Source organism: Ostrinia nubilalis, chromosome Z (genome assembly GCF_963855985.1).
Source record: "Ostrinia nubilalis chromosome Z, ilOstNubi1.1, whole genome shotgun sequence".
NCBI classification, from domain to species: Eukaryota; Metazoa; Arthropoda; class Insecta; order Lepidoptera; family Crambidae; genus Ostrinia; species Ostrinia nubilalis.
This window is the reverse complement of record NC_087119.1, coordinates 9,322,558-9,341,842: the sequence shown is the minus strand read 5'-3', so window position 1 is coordinate 9,341,842 and position 19,285 is coordinate 9,322,558. Positions and strand designations below refer to the sequence as shown.

The 19,285-nt window shown below is 34.2% G+C and overlaps 1 protein-coding gene across 2 annotated transcripts; it reads right to left on the bottom strand.

Moving 5' to 3' along the window:
* Nucleotides 1–1,946: 1,946 nt before the first annotated feature.
* LOC135086575 (THAP domain-containing protein 3-like) lies at nucleotides 1,947–4,819 on the bottom strand. 2 transcript variants are annotated; one of them, XM_063981327.1, is made up of 6 exons: nucleotides 4,573–4,819; nucleotides 4,094–4,338; nucleotides 3,815–3,868; nucleotides 3,252–3,404; nucleotides 2,694–2,780; nucleotides 1,947–2,575 (listed from the first exon to the last, which is right to left on the bottom strand). In XM_063981327.1, exons 1-6 carry the CDS (start codon nucleotides 4,671–4,673, stop codon nucleotides 2,316–2,318), a joined length of 900 nt encoding a protein of 299 aa, XP_063837397.1. In that variant the 5' UTR covers nucleotides 4,674–4,819; the 3' UTR covers nucleotides 1,947–2,315. The 2 variants fall into 2 exon arrangements, with proteins under 2 accessions (XP_063837397.1, XP_063837398.1); XM_063981328.1 differs by lacking the exon at nucleotides 2,694–2,780.
* Between the last annotated feature and the right edge of the window lie 14,466 nt (nucleotides 4,820–19,285).

Here is a 19,285-nt window from a genome sequence, read left to right as displayed (position 1 = left end):
TCAGGTAATTGTACGTTTACTTAAAATTTAAAAAAAGACAAATAAAAGAACAAAAGCCATGCTTCATAACAAGCACAATTAATTTCAATTATTTTAAGCTTACCATTAAGCTTAAAATAATTAAAATTAGCTGGATACATTTTTGCGTAAGGTCGACACGCCCTTACGCGTCCACCGTCCAGTTCACGTCCAAATGACGGATCACTCTAGAACGAAAGCTATTGCTATGATTTCCTGAATGTATGACACGTAAACCCACATTAAAAAAATCTTATAGCATGCTACCGTTTTTGCCAAAAATAAATCCCACATGAGCAGGTGCGCGTTTCAAGGTAAGTTTTTAATATATTTAGGTCTAGTTTGGGATTTACCGCAGTCTATAAGCCTTAACCATGAATAATGATATCGGTGATTGTACTTTATTAAATGACACTTAAAATAAGGTGGATGCGAATTTACTACAATGCAATTTCCACTTTGCGTCAGAAGTGATCGCGGTCTGGTCTATCTGGGTCTAAGATATTAAAATATACAAAACAATGCATGTTTTATATCATGTAAAACGTTATTTACATGACGTATCGAACATAAAGATTTTTTTCAGTACTTAGGCCTTTTCCTGGACGCTAATACACGCTCTTAATGTAGCTTACCCTTGTGATAGCCAATTTGCGTCCACATTATCACGACTATTTTCTAAATACAGACGTTATAAATAATATTAAAAAGCAAACTGTGCCTAGAGAGGATACCATATTGTAAATTGAGCCATACTATTGAAATTCCAAAAAATGAAATAAACTAAAATATATTTTGTCTGTTTATAATTATTAAGTGTGATACCTTAATATTTTGAATACCAATTAGTAAGATTTTATTTATATTTTTTTATTTCCATGCTGTTATTAATAATTAGTGATTTTGAATGCATTTTTTCTATATTTTATTAATATTACAAAGATAATATTAAAACTTCTAATGGTTTAGAGCAAGTTTAATACTATACTTATAAAGACTAAAGGGAGCATAATGACAACAATTTTTCGTTCAAAATGATTACGAAAAATTGTATATTATTTTTTTATTCCTCAAATCTACCAACTCACTAAATGGACGAGATCTGGCGTATCGACCCTACTTACTTTTACCTCATCATTATTCCTAAATAATGTCATTGAAGTCAAATAGACTATAAAAATAAAATTATCCGGAACTTAACTTAACTTTCAGATTGCATAAAATTGGTAATTCATTTATATGAAAATGTATTAAATTCTTTAATAAATTACCACAAACTGTTGTAGAACTACCCATTCATAAATTCAAAACACATATTAAAAGTACCTTAATGAAAAAGGGCTACTATAAAGTCGATGATTATTTAAAAGATAAAAATGTTTGGGATACGTTACTGCCTAGCTCGCATAAATATTTATAACTTTGTACATTTTAAAGCATGTAAACCTTTGAAAAAGAGGCTGACAATAGTGACTGAGTTTCTTGCGCTGCTTCTTCTCAGCACTGGCCCATTTATTGTCCTGAAGCAGTGGTAGGGTTAATACTGGGACGTGTAAAAGTGCTTTTTTTAAGCCTATTTACAGAAATAAATAAGTTTTAATGTTTTAAAATTGACCTAAAAGTTTATTATTAGATTTTTTACTTAAATTCTGTTGTCAAACGAAATATTAGTCTGTTATGAAAAAACATTAGTAGATAGTACCTACCTATTGACTAAACTTATCCTTCTTCTTTCAACTTGCTATTTAAACGTTAATTTAGTTTTAAACTATTGAAAATAGTAATAAAAGTAATAATTAACGCTTAAATATATTTAAAAAATATTTTCAGGGGTTGGTAAGTAAAAAATATTTAAAGACGCTCGAAATCCTGACAATGTTTATTTTAACAACTGCTAATGACACATATAAAAATATGATTATACGAAGGTAATAGCTTGATAACTCTAAATATCCAAACTCTTGACTGCGTGCATAACAAGACAACTGCACATATCATGGATGTGTTTAGTACTCAGAGGGGATCATAACTTGATAACTGTTTTTGTCAAATTAAAAACGAAAATCCATAAATGTATAAGTCGAGATATTAATAAATACATGTTCTGACATACATTGATAAATCGAAATATAAATGTTTGTAAGAATAATATTAATTGGATATATCGTTATGTCAAATATTTATTGCCTAAATTAGAGATATTTACTTATGAACAAGAGCTGTATTTCAAGTATTTTTGGGTATTTCGAGTTGAGTTTTTTATACCAGTAGGGTATAAGGTAGAGGAAGCGCTTAAGCTAAAAAAAAAAAAAAAGTGCAGGTCGAGATGTCAAGTTATTCCCGCGCGGTACGGATATTTTGTTGGCTAAAGTCCACCTTTTTCCTTGTGACTTTTTTTTGTTATTCTGCACTACATCCTTTACTAACGATGTCAGCACTTCCGAATCTAACTTGTCTAAATTCACTCTTGACTTCGCTATATTCCTTATTGTTTTTTTTGCATTTTGTAACTGTCGCCAAAGCCTCTTCTCTTTAATTGTAAATGTTGATGAAGTGTCTGTAGTAAAAACATTTCCATTAGTAAAAAAAACAACATTAAAGCAAATTGAATTGAATATTGGTTAATTAATCAGCAATTTTACTTAGTTTTTTAAATTAGGTATGTTTTATCTTACCTTTCATTTCAATGTTTTTCTTAGGTCTTTTATAACTGTGGACTAATATTTCTGCCTGTGCATCTTGATGGCAAAGGTTTTTATCATCTGAAATATTATAAATATGCAAATTAGTTTAAAATTTATTTTGTTGTTTTATGAAACATATTATTTCCAAATCAATCAATCATTATCAAGTTTTAAAAAAATGCAAAGACAGGATAATGATAGCTCTTCTCATAAAATATGAAGCGTGGGCCCACCTTCAATAACAATGACATAATATTAAATTAAAGGCATTTAGAGGTTTTAATGTTCTGCATTCTGGATGCGGTCTGCGGGTATGTCAAGACAATCTGTAAGTGGTCGTGATAAGGCAATCAGTCACGTGTGCTTTGCGTTCTTTGTTCGTATCCGCACGGTCATATCGCATTAATATAAAATGTACAGAAACCTAGAATGTTGTACATATAAGTTCATTTTGACCTGACTGCAGACTGCAGAACGCATCCAAGGTGGCATTCTTTAGTTTGAAGGAAGGCATATTTTAGAAGGTAAATAATTAGTTTGTATACTTACCATGAGTAATGGGTTTATAGGTCATATGTTCTGGTGCATTGGAAGTAGAAGGAAGAGGTTCAAAAGTTGTTTTCGCAGAAATACCAGAATCTGGTATATCCACAGCTCCCAAACATGTTGAATTTAGTTGTTTGGTTGTAGTTGTAAGGGGAACTGAAAGCAGATAATGAAATGTGAATTGGGTAATAAAATGTCATGTTCTTACCCAATTTTAGGGTACAATCAGTCTAGTACATGTCTTGCTCACATTAAAAAATACTAGCTTATAAATATTATTAAACTAGCTGACCTGGCTAATTAATGTAGATTGCCTAAAATTTTTCAAATTGGTCCGGTACTTTTTTTGAAGAATTTGTATTACACAAATTACTAAAGTCCCTCTAACTCAACACCTCATTCTAAGCTAAATTGTGTTACGAGTGGGTTTACTACAATATTCAAGCTGTGGGGTTCTAACCCGCACTTTAGGCTATCTTGGCTTCGAGTTACGGAGCCGATCAAATACAAACAAACAATTAAATATTTCCTTTTTATATTATTAGTATAATTTTAGATAAACATACCTCGTTCAACTGGATTTGACTTCTTTGGAATGCAATATGAATGATCATAAAGAACTGTAACAAAGTATAGACATAATTAATAATTGAAATTATATTTTATTTATTGATAAGCATACAACACAGTCATGTTTGTGGTTACAAAGAAAGAACCTTGTTAAATTGCATTCGGTTGGTTTGTTTTGGAAACCAAAGAAAATTAATTAAGACATCTAAATAATTCAGAAAAATTGATAGATAGTAAATTAAATTTAAAAAAAATAATTGAAGTCATCATCATACCTGTCTTGAGGTTTTCTTTATTGGAGTCTTTTACATGAAGAGGAAACTCTGTCAAAACTTCATCTGGCAAGATGGGATTGCTCAATTCCAGTGTTGGAATAGCTGAGTTCTTCAGCCGAGTTCCTTTGGCATTGAAGGATTCAGGAGTGAAGTGCCCACCACAAACAAACTTAAGTTGGTGTAACTTTTCAATAGGTACATATGCTAAGTCTTCTATGCCAGCATTTTTAACCCACATTCGACAACTGAAATAAGAAATACCTATTAGAAAAGAAAAAGAATAACAAACTGAAATTTATTCATCAACTAATTTCTTTTAATATTGTTATGCAATTCATTTAAAGAGTACTAAACAAAATACTGAAATTAAAAATTGGTTATGGTTATTTACTGTATGATTAAAAATATTAATCCCAGCCTTTAAGTTTACACAATCAGTAAAATTATCTTGTAATAAATGAGTGTTATTAGAAACTTACCGGTCAGAATCCAGAGGAAACCTACTCAAAAGTAAGGGTGATCCACCACGACTTCGCCTCTTATTACAAATAACGCACTTCTTGTAGTTTCTACTCTCCATTATCAGTAGAAGCCTAAAATGAAATAGGTATTAATTAAACAAAGCCTATAATTTCTCTCCAACCAGTGTCAATGCCCTGGTTCATGCATTTACCAGTTTTGAAAGTACATTTACATTTTCATCACATAAGGTTGTTTTTAATGAAAAATAGATCTAATATTTCAAGTAAGTAGATAACATACCCATTAAACAGAAAAGTAAATAAGAGTTTAAACTTCTGTAGAAGTTGAAACACAACTTATTTAAAAGAGTCTCTATCTCACAAAAAACATAACACTGAACAGCAAACTTTATCACGCCCGATACGGAGGAACTTAATCAACTCAACGTAAACGACAGAAAAGTTTATTTACAGTAATATTGCACCAAATCTGAGAAAATAACTTCACGCGAATCAATTCGCCGGTTAAAAACTCAAACTCAATTGACAGACATTTTTTTTTCATTTGTCAAACTAACAATACTACCAACATAAGGACACTAACAATTATTTTTAGTATGGTGGTATTGATCCGCGGGTTCCCCTGCTATAGTGAAATCAATCCAAAATGCACTTTATTGCTTAAGGGATAAGGTTGTATATCAATTGCTACATATAGAGACTAGTTTTTGTATGAGAAGTGTCTACCCACTGCAACTACACGTCACGTCACAGTGGTCCGGCGCCACCACAGATTAAAAATGTGTCCATTGATTTTATAAAGTGAGATAGTTCATGTCTCATGTACGGTGATTAAATGAATGGACAAAAATCGAAATGAAACTCAAAATAAAATACAGATAAATCATTTGCTTGCGGTGACGAGAAGGATCAGATTTTATAGCCTGACCAGGAACATAAAAACCCTCGCCATGTTGCGGAAAACTAATGGTACTAATTTCTTTTAATGGCAACAGCGGGTCTAGTCAAAACGCACTTTAAAATCGCAAACCCATCGCAAACCAGTCGCAAACAAATAAACAAATCGCAAAAGAGGTCGATAACAAAAAAGGCTTAGTCAAACGGCAAAAAATCGAATCGCAAAGCCCTACCTATCGATAATCGAAAGACTGGTTTGAAATTTCCCATACAAAGGCTTAGCCAACATGCATTTAAGACTCAATCAAAATCGAATCGAATCGCAACACCCGCCATTTTCATTGCGATTACTAAAACCCCGGTGATAAGCTTGGATTCGATCGAAAACCAATAGGGTGAGTTGCACCACCTAACTTTAAACGTAACTATGACGTTAACCGGTGTTTTTTGTATGGAGTTTGACAGATTTTAGACGTTTGTCAAAGTTAAACTAAGATGGTGCAACCCACCCTAAGGCTGTTTTGACAAATCCGTATCGCGATGTCGTTTTGACAGCTAGTTTGACAGCGAAGCATAGACGTAAACAGAGAGCAGAAAGAAGGAAGAAACTAATTTAAAAAAAAAAGCTAGAAAAAGTAAAAACAATCGCAAAGTCATAGACATTTTTTAACTTTTATTCGATTTTGAATGAACTTTTATATCGCCGCGTCGCTGGTGGTTCAATGTGCATGTTGGCTGCCATTTTCCGATCGAATCGAATCACTGGTGACGCGGCGACTGACATTAGTGAAAACTTCACATTGGTTTGCGATGGCATTTTGACTAGACCCACAGTAACTGAAAACTTCATTGACATGTCACCTTGCATGTCAGTCTATTGCTGTCAAAGTGTAAACAAACTTTATTTTAAATGTGTGCAATTGATTTTGTGAATTAAATTGCTAAAATATTTTTATAGTCGTAAAAGAAAAGTGGTTCACAATGTGTTAAAGTATTTGTCGAAGAGAAATACTAAGGGTTCGGACAATATTTTCATTGAATAATGTTTCCGACAAAGGTTGTCAAATTGACTGACATGTTTATCGTATAGTACAGTCCACTATGAAAATTAGCTGTGGTTTGTTTCAACTACCTATTTTAAAATTTTTTGTCACTTTCTAAGTGTTGAATTTTATGGAATGAGGATCATTTCGATTTTTAGCTGTGAATGCAGATTTATAGGACTAAGAAATCCTTAATACACAGTCCAAAAATTTTTGTTCTACGACAAAAATTGACGAAGTTATGGCCAAATTACTAAAAAAGTTCACTGACCGCCCGGCGCGGGGACGATGACGTCATTATATCCGAACCGAACGCTGCCGGCGTACTGCGTGGATAGAAAATATTTTTTTCTAGCCAAACTATCAGTTTTAGAGAAAAACTTGTAATGACATTTATTCATCAGAATAAAGTAAGCTATCGATAGGTAATTTTTAAAAATAGAAATTGTGAAAAATAACGCAAAAAATCCATACGCTCATACGATTCAATGGAACGCAGAGACCCGATTGGGGTCTCCGCGGTGGTATATTTGGCGATTTATTCAAATAAAATGTTCATAAGTGTTGTTAGAGTCATATCTTCTTCCAAGTAAAATATAAAAATGTATAAGTATTAATTTATTTACTTCTAACATAAGGTATAGCTGAGGCAGATACACTCTGCCTAGGCTTACAAGACATTGCTATGAAGATCATTTCGATGTACACGCAATACCTACCTGTTATTTAGTTTTTCTGAGTTAAACCTACGTATCTACCTATCTATTCGCCGTTCCCATGGGCAGGCCAGCTGCTGCAGGAAAGGGCAGCTGCTGCAGGAAAGGGCAGCTGCTCTCTCCTGGAAATCTATTTTATCTTAGCCTAGAAGCTGGGTATGACTCCCCCGCCCCCCTCCTCTCCTCAGGTCATAAGCTGGGCATGACTTCCCCCTCGGCCAGAAGTTGGGTATGATTTACCCCCCCCCCCCCCAGGTTCGAAACTGGGTATGACTTGACCCCTCCCCCTCCTCCCAGGCCAGAAGCTGGGTAAGGCTAGCCCCTTCCCCCAGCCCATAAGCATAAGCTGGGTATGACTCCCCCTCGGCCAGAAGCTGGGTATTACATACCCCCCCCAGGCCAGAAACTGGGTATGACTTGACCCCCCCCTCACCCCAGGCCAGATGCTGGGTAAGGCTAGCCCCTCCCCCCAGCCCATAGAAACTGGTTATGACTTGACCCCCCCCCTCCCCCCAGGCCAGAAGCTGGGTAAGGCTAGCCCCTCCCCCCAGTCCATAAGCATAAGCTAGGTATGACTCCCCCTCAGCCAGAAGCTGGGTATGACTTACCCCCCCCCCCCCCCCAGGCCAGAAACTGGGTATGACTTGCCTCTCCCCCCTCCCACCAAGGCCAGAAGCTGGGTAAGGCTTGCCCCTCCCCCCAGGCTATAAGCTGGGTATGACTTATCCCTCCCCCCCCCCCCAGGCCAGAAACTGGGTATTAGCATCATATTATGTATTATTGTTACGGTCAAAGTGATAAATGTGAAAATTATGAATAATCGCCGGTTATTATGAATAATTACCGCATGATTTGGTAAATGTGATTAATATGAGGTCATTTATGTGTGTATAAAACTAAATAGGCGGCTTAGGGGTGGCCCAAGGGCCACCCCCGCCGCACCTTAACCTATTTTTCACTTTAAATCAAAACATTATGTTATATGCATCATGGAAAAGTAATATTATGCAAAAAACATTCCAAACTCATTATGCCAAATTATACTAATATATGATATCAAAACGTTCAAAAGTTTGGCTGTACACGAGCACGTACACAAGATGTTGTTCTCTTTTATGAAATTTGTTAGTACTAAGGTTGAATTATTAAATAATCACTGTTAAATGTGATTAATTTATCACTTTCACCGCGACTGTCGGGAATTATTCATAATAACCGGTTATTATTAATAATTTTCAATTTATCACATTAACCGTAACATTATTATGTTCAATACAAACAATCATTAAGTTACACTCACCCCAACCGCGTCTCGGCATTGCATCGAATCCTATGAAAATGAGATTTTTGGACATAGCGATACTTATTTTTCACAATTTTTATTTTTAAAAATTACTGGTCGATAGGTTACTTTATTTTGATGAATAAATGTTATTAAAAGTTTTTTTCTAAAACTGATGGTTTAGCTGGAAAAAAATATTTTCCATCCCAATAGTACGCCGGCTGCGCTCGATTCGGATATAGTGACGTCACGCGGCCCTGCGTACGTTGACTTTTAGCGGCAAAAACGGCCTATGTTTATTACTTAATATCTTCGTAAGTAATGGTCCGATTTGGATAATTCAAAAAGATATATCTTTCTTATGTCTTAAAGATTAACGTAGATACTAGTTTTATTGAATTTTCTACAACAGTACTGATCCTCATTGGGAAAGAAGTACCGAGTTTGAAGCGTTCATGAGCAGACATTGCAGTTGAATATTCAAGTTCTGAATTTGATTATTGATGAATAATAAAATAAATCCTACTAGGTCGATTGATGGTTTCATTTAATTTATTTAAACCAGGTTACCTATAATAATATTTTTTCGATAATTTATGAAAACATCAAATTAGCCAGTAATCCTGAATACTGATACATAAAGTTAGCCTATTAATTTTACACAGGTACGACTGTACTCAGTGTTGCACTATCAAATGCAATTGACGCGCCTCTATGCCAGGGTTTTTATGTTCCTGGTCAGGCTATAATATAATAATAACAAACAGTGCATGAATGTGGGAAGTGAAAAAACAGAGCCCCGATTACGGTAATTTTTAACGTCTACAATCCAGACACGCTTCTCGATTCTGCGATACCATTGGTCGTTCAACAGCGTACGTCAGCTGTTTTGACCAATCGTATCGCAGAATCAGAAACGCGTCTGGATTGTAGACGTTATAAAAGTTACCGTAATCGGGGCTCAGGACAATTAACCGATCGGTACCTACATAATAGCTGCGCACTTCGTTACTTCTATTCTTATACCCATCATAAACCACTTTACCACCTATTTCTGTGTCTTTATTTTTTATTCGCTATACTTGTTGTATTTCATTGCAATTTATGCTTTACGTGAATAATTATAAGATAAAAATAAGTTTTTGAGAGAAATAGACTTCGTTGAATAACTACCTATAGTGTAATTAAACTCGCCTCACACGTACCTGAACTATAATTTACAACTCTCTAACAAATTGTCTTGGCTATTTCTTGGAAACAAAATAATTATTACCAGTGGGTCTAGACAAAGTGCAAATTATAATCGCAAACCAGTCGAACAGTGGTCGAAAAGCCCCTTTTTTGTATGGTTTTGACGTTAGTTTTGACGGATTCGATTTTCGATTCGATCAAAAAGTGCGTTTTGTCTAAGGGGGCAGATGCATGATCAAGAATATTTTTTTACGCTTACATCTTAATCTCTGCCTTGTATTATATAATCTTTGGTCCGAAACTAATCGATGTGACGTCACTTGCGCGCGCGGGTGGAATCCATGAAGCTAAAGATAAAAATGGAGGGCAGAGTTGGAACAAAAACTTGAGTCAAATACCTACTTATATCTATCTCGCTCTCTGCGGCCCTACCTCTCTTTTTAGTGTGAACTGTAGTATTGCTATCTTCTGATTTAAATCTCCTTGTAAATTCTTCGAAATAGCCAATTCACTAACCAAATCAGAAGTTAAACAAATAAATAATTAATATTTGAAACTAAGATTTCCTAGTTAAATAAAAAATCACAAAATTGTCGGCCATTTAGGCTTAATGTGTTGGCGAATCAGGGAATTACAATCCCAATTCCTGGGTAATCGGTACCATGTGGCAACATCGGCCCAATCCGGCCCATCATGGCGGTTGTTTACTATTTTGTTTATTAAGCAGTTAATTTCGTTTGAGATTGTTTACAGGAAATAATCATTGTTTTATCACAAGAATTGGTGCAAAATTTTGTAGTGCGTGGTTGCGGTAGTACGTGGTGTCCTGGAAGTGACATAAGATTCCACGCGTAAGTGTTTATTTCGTGATTTCCGACATTGGATCATTGTAAACATTTTTCACATTTTTTACAGTAATTTCTTCCTAAAACGTTTTACCAGTAATTACACTTATCATATTTAATGATACCTATGTCAAGAAATAAAGATTTTACATTGGTTTCATTGAATTTGAGCAATTTTATATTTTTTGTTTATTTAGAAAGAGCGAGTCTGCCCACAGAGAGCGAGATAGTGATACTTAGTTTGTGCTTCAAGTAGGTATTCGGAGTGTGGCCTCCATTTTTATCTGTAGCTTCATGGTGGAATCGTACTTCTACGAAAAATATTTAACGAAAATACGGCTCGTGCGGCGCGCATTTATGCGCTTTGCTTATTTGCTTATTTATATTTTTTTTTAATAGGTTTAACCTGTTCTAACTGACTGGTAAGTTGTTTTTTCTTAATTTTACGTCTGATCCTGAGCAATCCTGAGAAAGGCGTATCGGTGACTTCAAACTAGGTAAGTAAACTAAACAATACGTTTCATGTTCCTTTCGAAAATTCAGTTGTTTACTTAGATTAATAAAGCCGTTGTTCATTGTATTTTTCTATTAATTGGTTCACCTAAAGATTAAAAATTGTGTTCGCGCAGATATCTATACCCTTGAATACAAAGGGAATGTCAGGATCCTTGACATTGTACCTAGGCAGCTAGGTACCACCTGATACGGGGTTCTCCCTGTTGTACCAAATCAATCATTGAAAATTCAGACTGTGCTAGTTATTATATTCAGATTGTAAGCGACATAGCTCGTCCGTGTCCCTATTAACTTTAATACCACCTAAGTATGGTGTTCATTGAAAAAACAAGATCAACAAGCAGGTAGGGTTTCGAAAATCCGGTATTGTTCCGGATTGGCGAATGCAGCGTTATGATGTTCCGTATTATAAATTCACGTTACTAATCCCAGAATTTGTTTTTTACCTAGATATCACTAAGTTTTGCAATGATCTTACGTGCTACACACGTTCTATTAAAGGTCGCTCGCTACCTTAATTCTACTCGTAAATTAAGATAGCGAGCGAGATGGTGCTTGGTACCTACCTTAAATTTGCAATTTATTTTTACCTAGGTACTTAATGTCTTAATTTTGTGAAGGTTCCAAAAATTCGCACATGTGAATTCCTTGTCTGTACCTACACTTAAGTTCTTTACTACCTTATTCATTTAGCTGTAGAAATTACAAGTCTCGTCAACCAGTTTGAACCATGTGTCCATCGTGCAGATGTGACTACCTACCAAAGCTATGTTCTTCCTTCCCTTTCGACATTACGGCGTGGCCCTGAATCCCAGCACATAGTTTCCACTGACTGCAAGTGGATTCAGTTTGACTTGTCAGACACTATCTGACAGGCTGTAGATAGAGTCATTTTTTGGAAAATTAAGTTCTCGAGTGGCGACAATGAGTCCTAGTCCCTAGGCAGGGTACCTACTCACCTGCCACCATGTAGCACGTAACGTAGCATGTAACGTATCCAACCTTCAAGTGAGTACATCTCGTCCACTGTCATCGCGTATCTTGCTGCGAGCTCCTGGATCCTACTGCGAGCCGCCTTTGTGCTCGCAGTTATACCACCACTCGGCGGGTCGCTGCGATCTCCTTGCGAACCACGCGCGAGCAGCTCGCAGCGCGGGCTCGTGCCTATGTACCTACTCACTTGATACCTACATTATCTGATACATTTTTTTTATCCACAACGAGGAAGCTCTTGGCCTGTATCTATCTTTATCATTACATGCTACACGGCTAAATGAGTACCTACCCTGCTTTAGGCAGAGCGACGATCTTTTGATGGTCGCGGGAAGTTTGGATGCGAGCAGCTGTAGGTACAGGACCGGTCGTTCTTGAAATCTTTGAGGAATGCCTTTTCCAGAAGTCCACGTCATTTGAAAAATTACCTACCTAATTGATTTTGAAAACCGTGTCAAAATCCGTTGAGGAATTAGGGGATGACGCGGGAAGCCACTTTGTTTTATGTACCTAGTTACTTAAGTACATATTAAAAGAAAACAAATTAGGAAAAATAAAAAACTTGCTGTTTATCTCTTCAGTACTTTATTCGTTTACCGATCTACAAATGCATTTGTACACAGGTAATTTGAAACATTTTATGGCGAACTGTTTGCCCTAACACTCATTATACATCTTGATTTCATAATTTAATTAATAACTACCATTCGCAATTACGAACTTAAAGTTTCACTTTATATTAATACTTATTCAAATTTCCATAAAACAGGTATTGCATACCTTTACGACAGACCAAACAAGGCTCTGTATTGATAACAGTGTCATTAGTATTATAAAAGTTGGCAATTGAAAATCATTTTATTACATGAAGCATACAAAAACAGACAATATTAACATTATAAAGTAAACAAACTCACAGTTAACATTAAATAAATACTTTAATAGTTTTACAGTGAAACATGAATTGAGAACATTTAGTTACCTAAACAAAAACCTACGCTATCGATCAAATATGTAATCAATAATCATGCTGCAGATAATTAATATGAAAGAGTAATCCCACTCTGACCGTTTGGTTATTAGATTCAACAATTAATTTACAACATCAATGGATCACAAGTTGTATGATGCGTCCAAATCCAGACACATAAATTTTCTTATTAAATGCTACCTAAGTACCTACATGTAAATAATGAGATCTAGGGAGTCGATGTTCAAATAATATTTGAAGTTTTCCGGAGTTGAACACTTCTTAGAAAGAAGAAACAACAACTAACCATCTCTCTATTGCGAAAATGGCGAGATACAAACTAAGCCACGGCATGTCACGAAAACTTATCTCATTTATTTAGGCATGAAATTGCAAGCAAAGGATTTTGACAAATTTTTACTATTGTTCGTAACAACGGCTCGTAAATTAAATTACATTTAAGTATTAAAAACATCAATTGTATGCCACAGAAGAATACATCTCTTCATACAAACAGATTGCGCATTTGCTTGCGCTATGTAACTCCATGCTCAAGCAAAAATTATGCTCGGAGATTGACCAATAGGTACGAGGATGAGTAAATTAGGTAATTCGTTAAAAACCTGACATCTAGATTCTCTTCTCTAACCGGTTGGTTAGATTGTAGATGGTTATCTAAAAACTGTGAATTTGTGAACTCGGCCTAAACTTTTTGAAAGTTACAATTTTTTAATGGACACTATCCATTTACTACACAATGTAGTCAATAGTAACGTTTAACATCACTAGAGCTTCCCATTTCCTATTTAAGTTTTTTTATGTTAATTTTCCTAATGCTTATAAAAAATACACAGTTTTGAATCCTTTCAAAATAGCTACATGTTATTTTAGGTAATTTTGTATTCTATTTCGATTCCAAACAAAATAGATCACATCGTGTAGCTATGTTAATTAACGTAGAGTCGATGTAACAAATTCAAGGGTCTTTAGCAGAGGTGGGCAAACTTTTTCCAGAAATACACCATGTACTCTACAGGGTGTTAGGTAAATGGGTATATGAGCCGACACTAGCCCATGTTAACATGGGCATATAAATGGTATGGTGAAGTCAGAAATTTGATATCATCATTTTAATTTTTTTATATTTCATACAAAATAATTTTTATAAAATCCGATTTGTATGGAAATTAAAATAATTAAAATGAAGATATCAATTTTCTGACTTCACCATACCATTTATATGACCATGTTAACATGGGCTAGTGTCGGCTCATATACCCATTTACCTAACACCCTGTATATTGAGGTACCCTAGATCGTAAATTATTAATTCAATACCCTTTTCATTGCATTGATGATTGTCAAAAGATGCAAGGGGACACGAATTTTTGTGTCAGAGTCGGCCAAATATGGTCAAGGCATGAAACATACATTTGTCTACCCCTGTAATAGAGCTTTTTGAGATTTGGTTAATTAGCCGTCTGTTATTAATTACTTACTGTCTCTAGACTAGACTCTAATGTGTACTTACTTGCAAAGTTTTTTTAGAAAAATCTACTTTTATATTAAGTCCTGATTCACATTGCATTTTTTCATAGGTATTAACTATTCAGGATTCGTTTTATTGTGAACTTTACAACTATAAAACTGGAAGAATTTTAGTTTTAATATGAATTGATTTTTACACAAGTTGATGCTATTGTAACAGACGGCTAAGTATATAGGTTCTACCCGATTGTTGGTCACATTAAAATTTAATTACATTTTTGTATTTGTACGTTTCAACTACTGATTTCCATATTTTAGTTAGATACAAATGGAATGGTTTTATAAACAATACTCTCAATCGAAGTAATCATATCTCAGACAGTATAGAGATATAGAGTAGGTATAGAGAGAGATAGAGTATTCAAGACTCGTAAAAATATGAAAAAATGTCTCCAATAATTGGGACACATTTTTTAATGCAAGTTCGTGTGATTGAACGCATAAGTAGAGATTATTTAAAATTTATTCATACATTTAAACTCTTGAAATGTTTGACTTTATAAATATGAATTATTTAAAGCAGACACAATCACAGAAATTATTATAAATTATAATTTAAAAATATACAGGTTGGCCAAAACAGTGAGGTCTAAAAGAAAAATTTAGATTCCTTATATCAAGGTGTACCTAAATCACCCCCATGTATATAGTATGATTGTGCTTAGTTTAGGAGATAGAGTTAATTTTGTGATATTTTAAAGTTTTATGACCTAGTAGGCTTTAAACATTTTTATCTTTTTTTTGGGTTGACTTTTTTCGGATTTCTTTCTTTCGACAGATTTGTTATTAATTGCAGATGTTTGAAAAAAATAATCACCTTCCTATCTTTGATTCAAGATACAAAAGTTTTGCTAGAAACATTAAAATTATGCTTTTATCAGAATACTATAAAATTTTCAACTTAAAAGTTTAAGTATAAAAAAGAACTTCCATAGGTCCAAAACCATTTTAAAAACTTCGCCGTTTCCTGAACATTCATAATAATACAAAAAAACATGTACTTAATGGGCCACTATTTCCTGTAATCGGTCCACTAAAGTGGTAAGTCGGAGATTCCGTTACATGTTTTTGAATTTCTTAGAGTGAATTAATATTGGGAATCCTCTAAGTTTACATTACGTAGAACAGATTTAGAGCAGTAACTGGACAGAACATGTTTTTATTCTCAACGAGGAAGCTCTTGCCCTTCATCACACCTGGCGGAAACTGATGATTGGGCTGAAGGTGGAAGGGAACTTCAACTACAGAGGAACTATAGCTTCCTACCTCCAAATGCCGGAATACAGTATTGCTATTAACATTATTGCAGGCCTCCTACTAGGTGGACCGACGATCTGGTAAAGGTCGCGGGAAGAGCCTGGATGCGGGTAGCGCAGGACCGTTCATTGTGGAAAACTTTGGGGGAGGCCTTTGTCCAGCAGTGGACGTCATTTGGCTGAAACGACGATTAACATTATTGTTATAGTGACAGACTTAGGAAAATAGATTTGCTAGCCAGGCAGACTTAGATCAAACCCTACCGCCAACCAAACCGAGCAGAAAATTTCACCTCCACTGGAAATCAAACCCGGGACCTCTGAAACTTACCTCTTACCAGTTGAAGACAGAGGCAGTTGTTACATTTGAAATACCTACTACAGTGAGAAGAAGAAGGAGGGATATTTGGTTTATGTTCATTAAAACTTACTTAAAATAACAATGTGTTCCAGAATTTGGAGGTAGGAAGCCATAGTTCCTCTGTAGTTGAAGTTCCCTTCCACCTTCAGCCTAATCATCAGTTTCCACCAGGTGTGATGAAGGGCAAGAGCTTCCTTGTTGAGAATAAAAACTTGTTCTATCCAGTTACTGCTCTAAATCTGTTCTACGTAATGTAAACTTAGAGGATTCCCAATATTAATTCACTCTAAGAAAGTCAAAAACATGTAACGGAATCTCCGACTTACCACTTTAGTGGACCGATTACAGGAAATAGTGGCCCATTAAGTACATGTTTTTTTGTATTATTATGAATTTTAAGGAAACGGCGCAGTTTTTAAAATGGTTTTGGACCTATGGAAGTTCTTTTTTTTACTTAAACTTTTAAGTTGAAAATTTGATAGTGTTCTGATAAAAGCATAATTTTAATGTTTCTAGCAAAACTTTTGTATCTTGAATCAAAGATAGGAAGGTGATTATTTTTTTCAAACATCTGCAATTAATAATAAATCTGTCGAAAAAAAGAAATCTGAGAAAAGTCACCCCCAAAAAAAGATAAAAATGTTTAAAGCCTACTAGGTCACAAAATTTTAAAATATCACAAAATTAACTCTATCTCCTAAACTAAGCACAATCGTATTACATACATGGGGGTTATTTAGGTACACCTTGATGTAACGAATCTAAATTTTTCTTTTAGACCTCACTGTTTTGGCCACCCTGTATACAAATAATAAAAATATAACGATAAAATTAAAACTATGATAACATTGAAAAATAAACATAACAATAAAGTTAACAATACTTAATATAAAAAAATATATACCTATTATCATAATGGACAATGTTTTTACTAGAATATGAATGGTAACTGACCTGACCACTTTAAAGGTGCTTTGGTTTCGGTTACGATCATTATAATGATTCTCCTGGAGCTTACATGATGCAATCAATATAAGGTAGACAAGCAAAGCTTTCTTTCTTTCTGATTTAGACTGAATTGATGTACTTTAGATCTACATAAAACCAAAAAAGCCCATACATTTTCAAACATATAGGCAGGTATTAAATTACACTTAACTACAGACAGAGCTACGCTTTCTTTGCCGATACATAGATAATATTTATTTACACCATATTAATTTACAAAATAGTTCAATTTCGTCTAAGATAACATGAATATTTTCTACAAGAAAAATCTTAATAGCATTAAATACAAAAACCTTCATTCCAAAAACTGAGAACCTTTTCATAGTAGGTTTTGTGGAGAACCACTAGAAAGTTACAAACAACTATGAAGAGATAGTCAGACGTCACTTATTTAAAATCTACCTAATCAATTGAATTTAGCTTGATATTTTTGCCTCTGGTACCTACTCTACAATAACTTAAGTAGGTATTTTCTAAACCAAACAAATTTTCCTTCATTCGTTTTTATAGACATGAGAAGAAATTTAAAGACGGAAATACCTACCCTACGTTTAAACTCATACAAATTTTAAGTAAATTTTTATAAATATTAATAATACTTAATTTTTCACGTTAGCCACGTTAAAAAAGCAAATTATTGTGTCTGGTTTACTTCATTGGATGGAAATATCGAATTAGGTTCTATAAAATTGTCTAAGTCTTGTTACAGATTCGAAGCACTAAATAAATACCTACCTACTTATTCATCATTACCTATTCCCGAAAGTTGATTTCAAGGTTTCAATCTATAACGTTTCCCATTTTTAAAACGTTTGTCGTTAAAACGTTTATGTAATTATATTCAATTTAACATAATAAATACTAAAAACTCCCACTTGAGCAGGATAATATTTAATAATACTAACTAAGCGTACTTACTCAAACTCTCACCAGGCTAATTGTGATGCTCCTCATCATATTGTGATGTGAATAACCTTCCCATCAACCATCAATATCCTCTCCGAAATTCCTCTTATATTGTAACCAAGCCCGTGATTATTGGTCTTCTTAAACTTATATTACCTTTTATATTTTTTTCTAAAATAATTGTACCGAAATACACTAGAATTGGTAACATTTCCTGATCAAGTTAGTAGAATGTGTGTTAGTGATTCAAAATAGAAAATAGCTAATGTAACTCTGATTCGTAGTTCGTAGTTAATTGAAACAAAATTTAAGGAAGATCATAAAAATCATCAAGGATGTGCCGGGTACTAGAGGCACGAATCTCAAGCTATATCGATACCACCGTACCATGCTATAAATCTCTCTACAAACACGGTTATGTACAGAAAATAACCGCATTTATAACATGATACCTTTAGATTTAGAATTCTGTGTCAAAAATACTTTTTTCAACGGAATGTGTTTGTAGTTTGGTCTCCTTTTGGTCTAGAAGTTGTGCGATTTAGTTTCATTTTTGTCAATTTAACTTTTACATTATGAAATCATGCCATAGGTATGCAGGCACTCCTAAAACTACTTACGTCGAATACAATATAACGTAAATATAACCCACACACTAGCCGCTGTAACTTTTTAAATAACTATTACCTAATAATCGTAAGCTGAAGCGTTCTAAGGTAAAAAAGAAAATTATTGTCGTAACATAATACGAGTACACAACTAATAAAATATTTATATTCGTGAAAATCGAGGCGTCCCACTAGAATCCCGAATATTCTTAATTATAATACATTCACTAAGTTTTAAAAAGATTCACGGAGCGTCCGTAGTCCGTACCATCCCAAAAAAGTGGATTTACTTTGCCACTCATATTAAAAAAAAAAGAAAAAACAACAAAAAATAAGCTAACTTTACATTTACATTACTATAAAATGTCATGACTTTGGCATTATTTACAAGAATCCCCTGAAAAATAACTTTGAAGTTATGCTACCTTTAGGCCATTTGTTAAAAATAACATTCGATAACTTTGAAAGATAAAAATCAACAACATCAACTTGCTAGCCTACTTGTAAATAAAAAATTATATTATTTTATAATAATGCAGTTACATTTTGGCACTAGCTTATTATACAGCC

What these genes read in the sequence shown, in the direction of transcription:
- LOC135086575 (XM_063981327.1), bottom strand. Translation starts at nt 4,673, where the DNA reads ATGGAGAGTAGAAACTACAAGAAGTGCGTTATTTGTAATAAGAGGCGA. An exon ending in TAAAGAAAACCTCAAGACAG is followed by an intron (nt 3,869 to 4,093) that starts GTATGATGATGA and finishes ACTTTGTTACAG; the next exon opens with TTCTTTATGATCATTCATAT. An exon ending in GAAAAACATTGAAATGAAAG is followed by an intron (nt 2,576 to 2,693) that starts GTAAGATAAAAC and finishes TTTTTACTACAG; the next exon opens with ACACTTCATCAACATTTACA.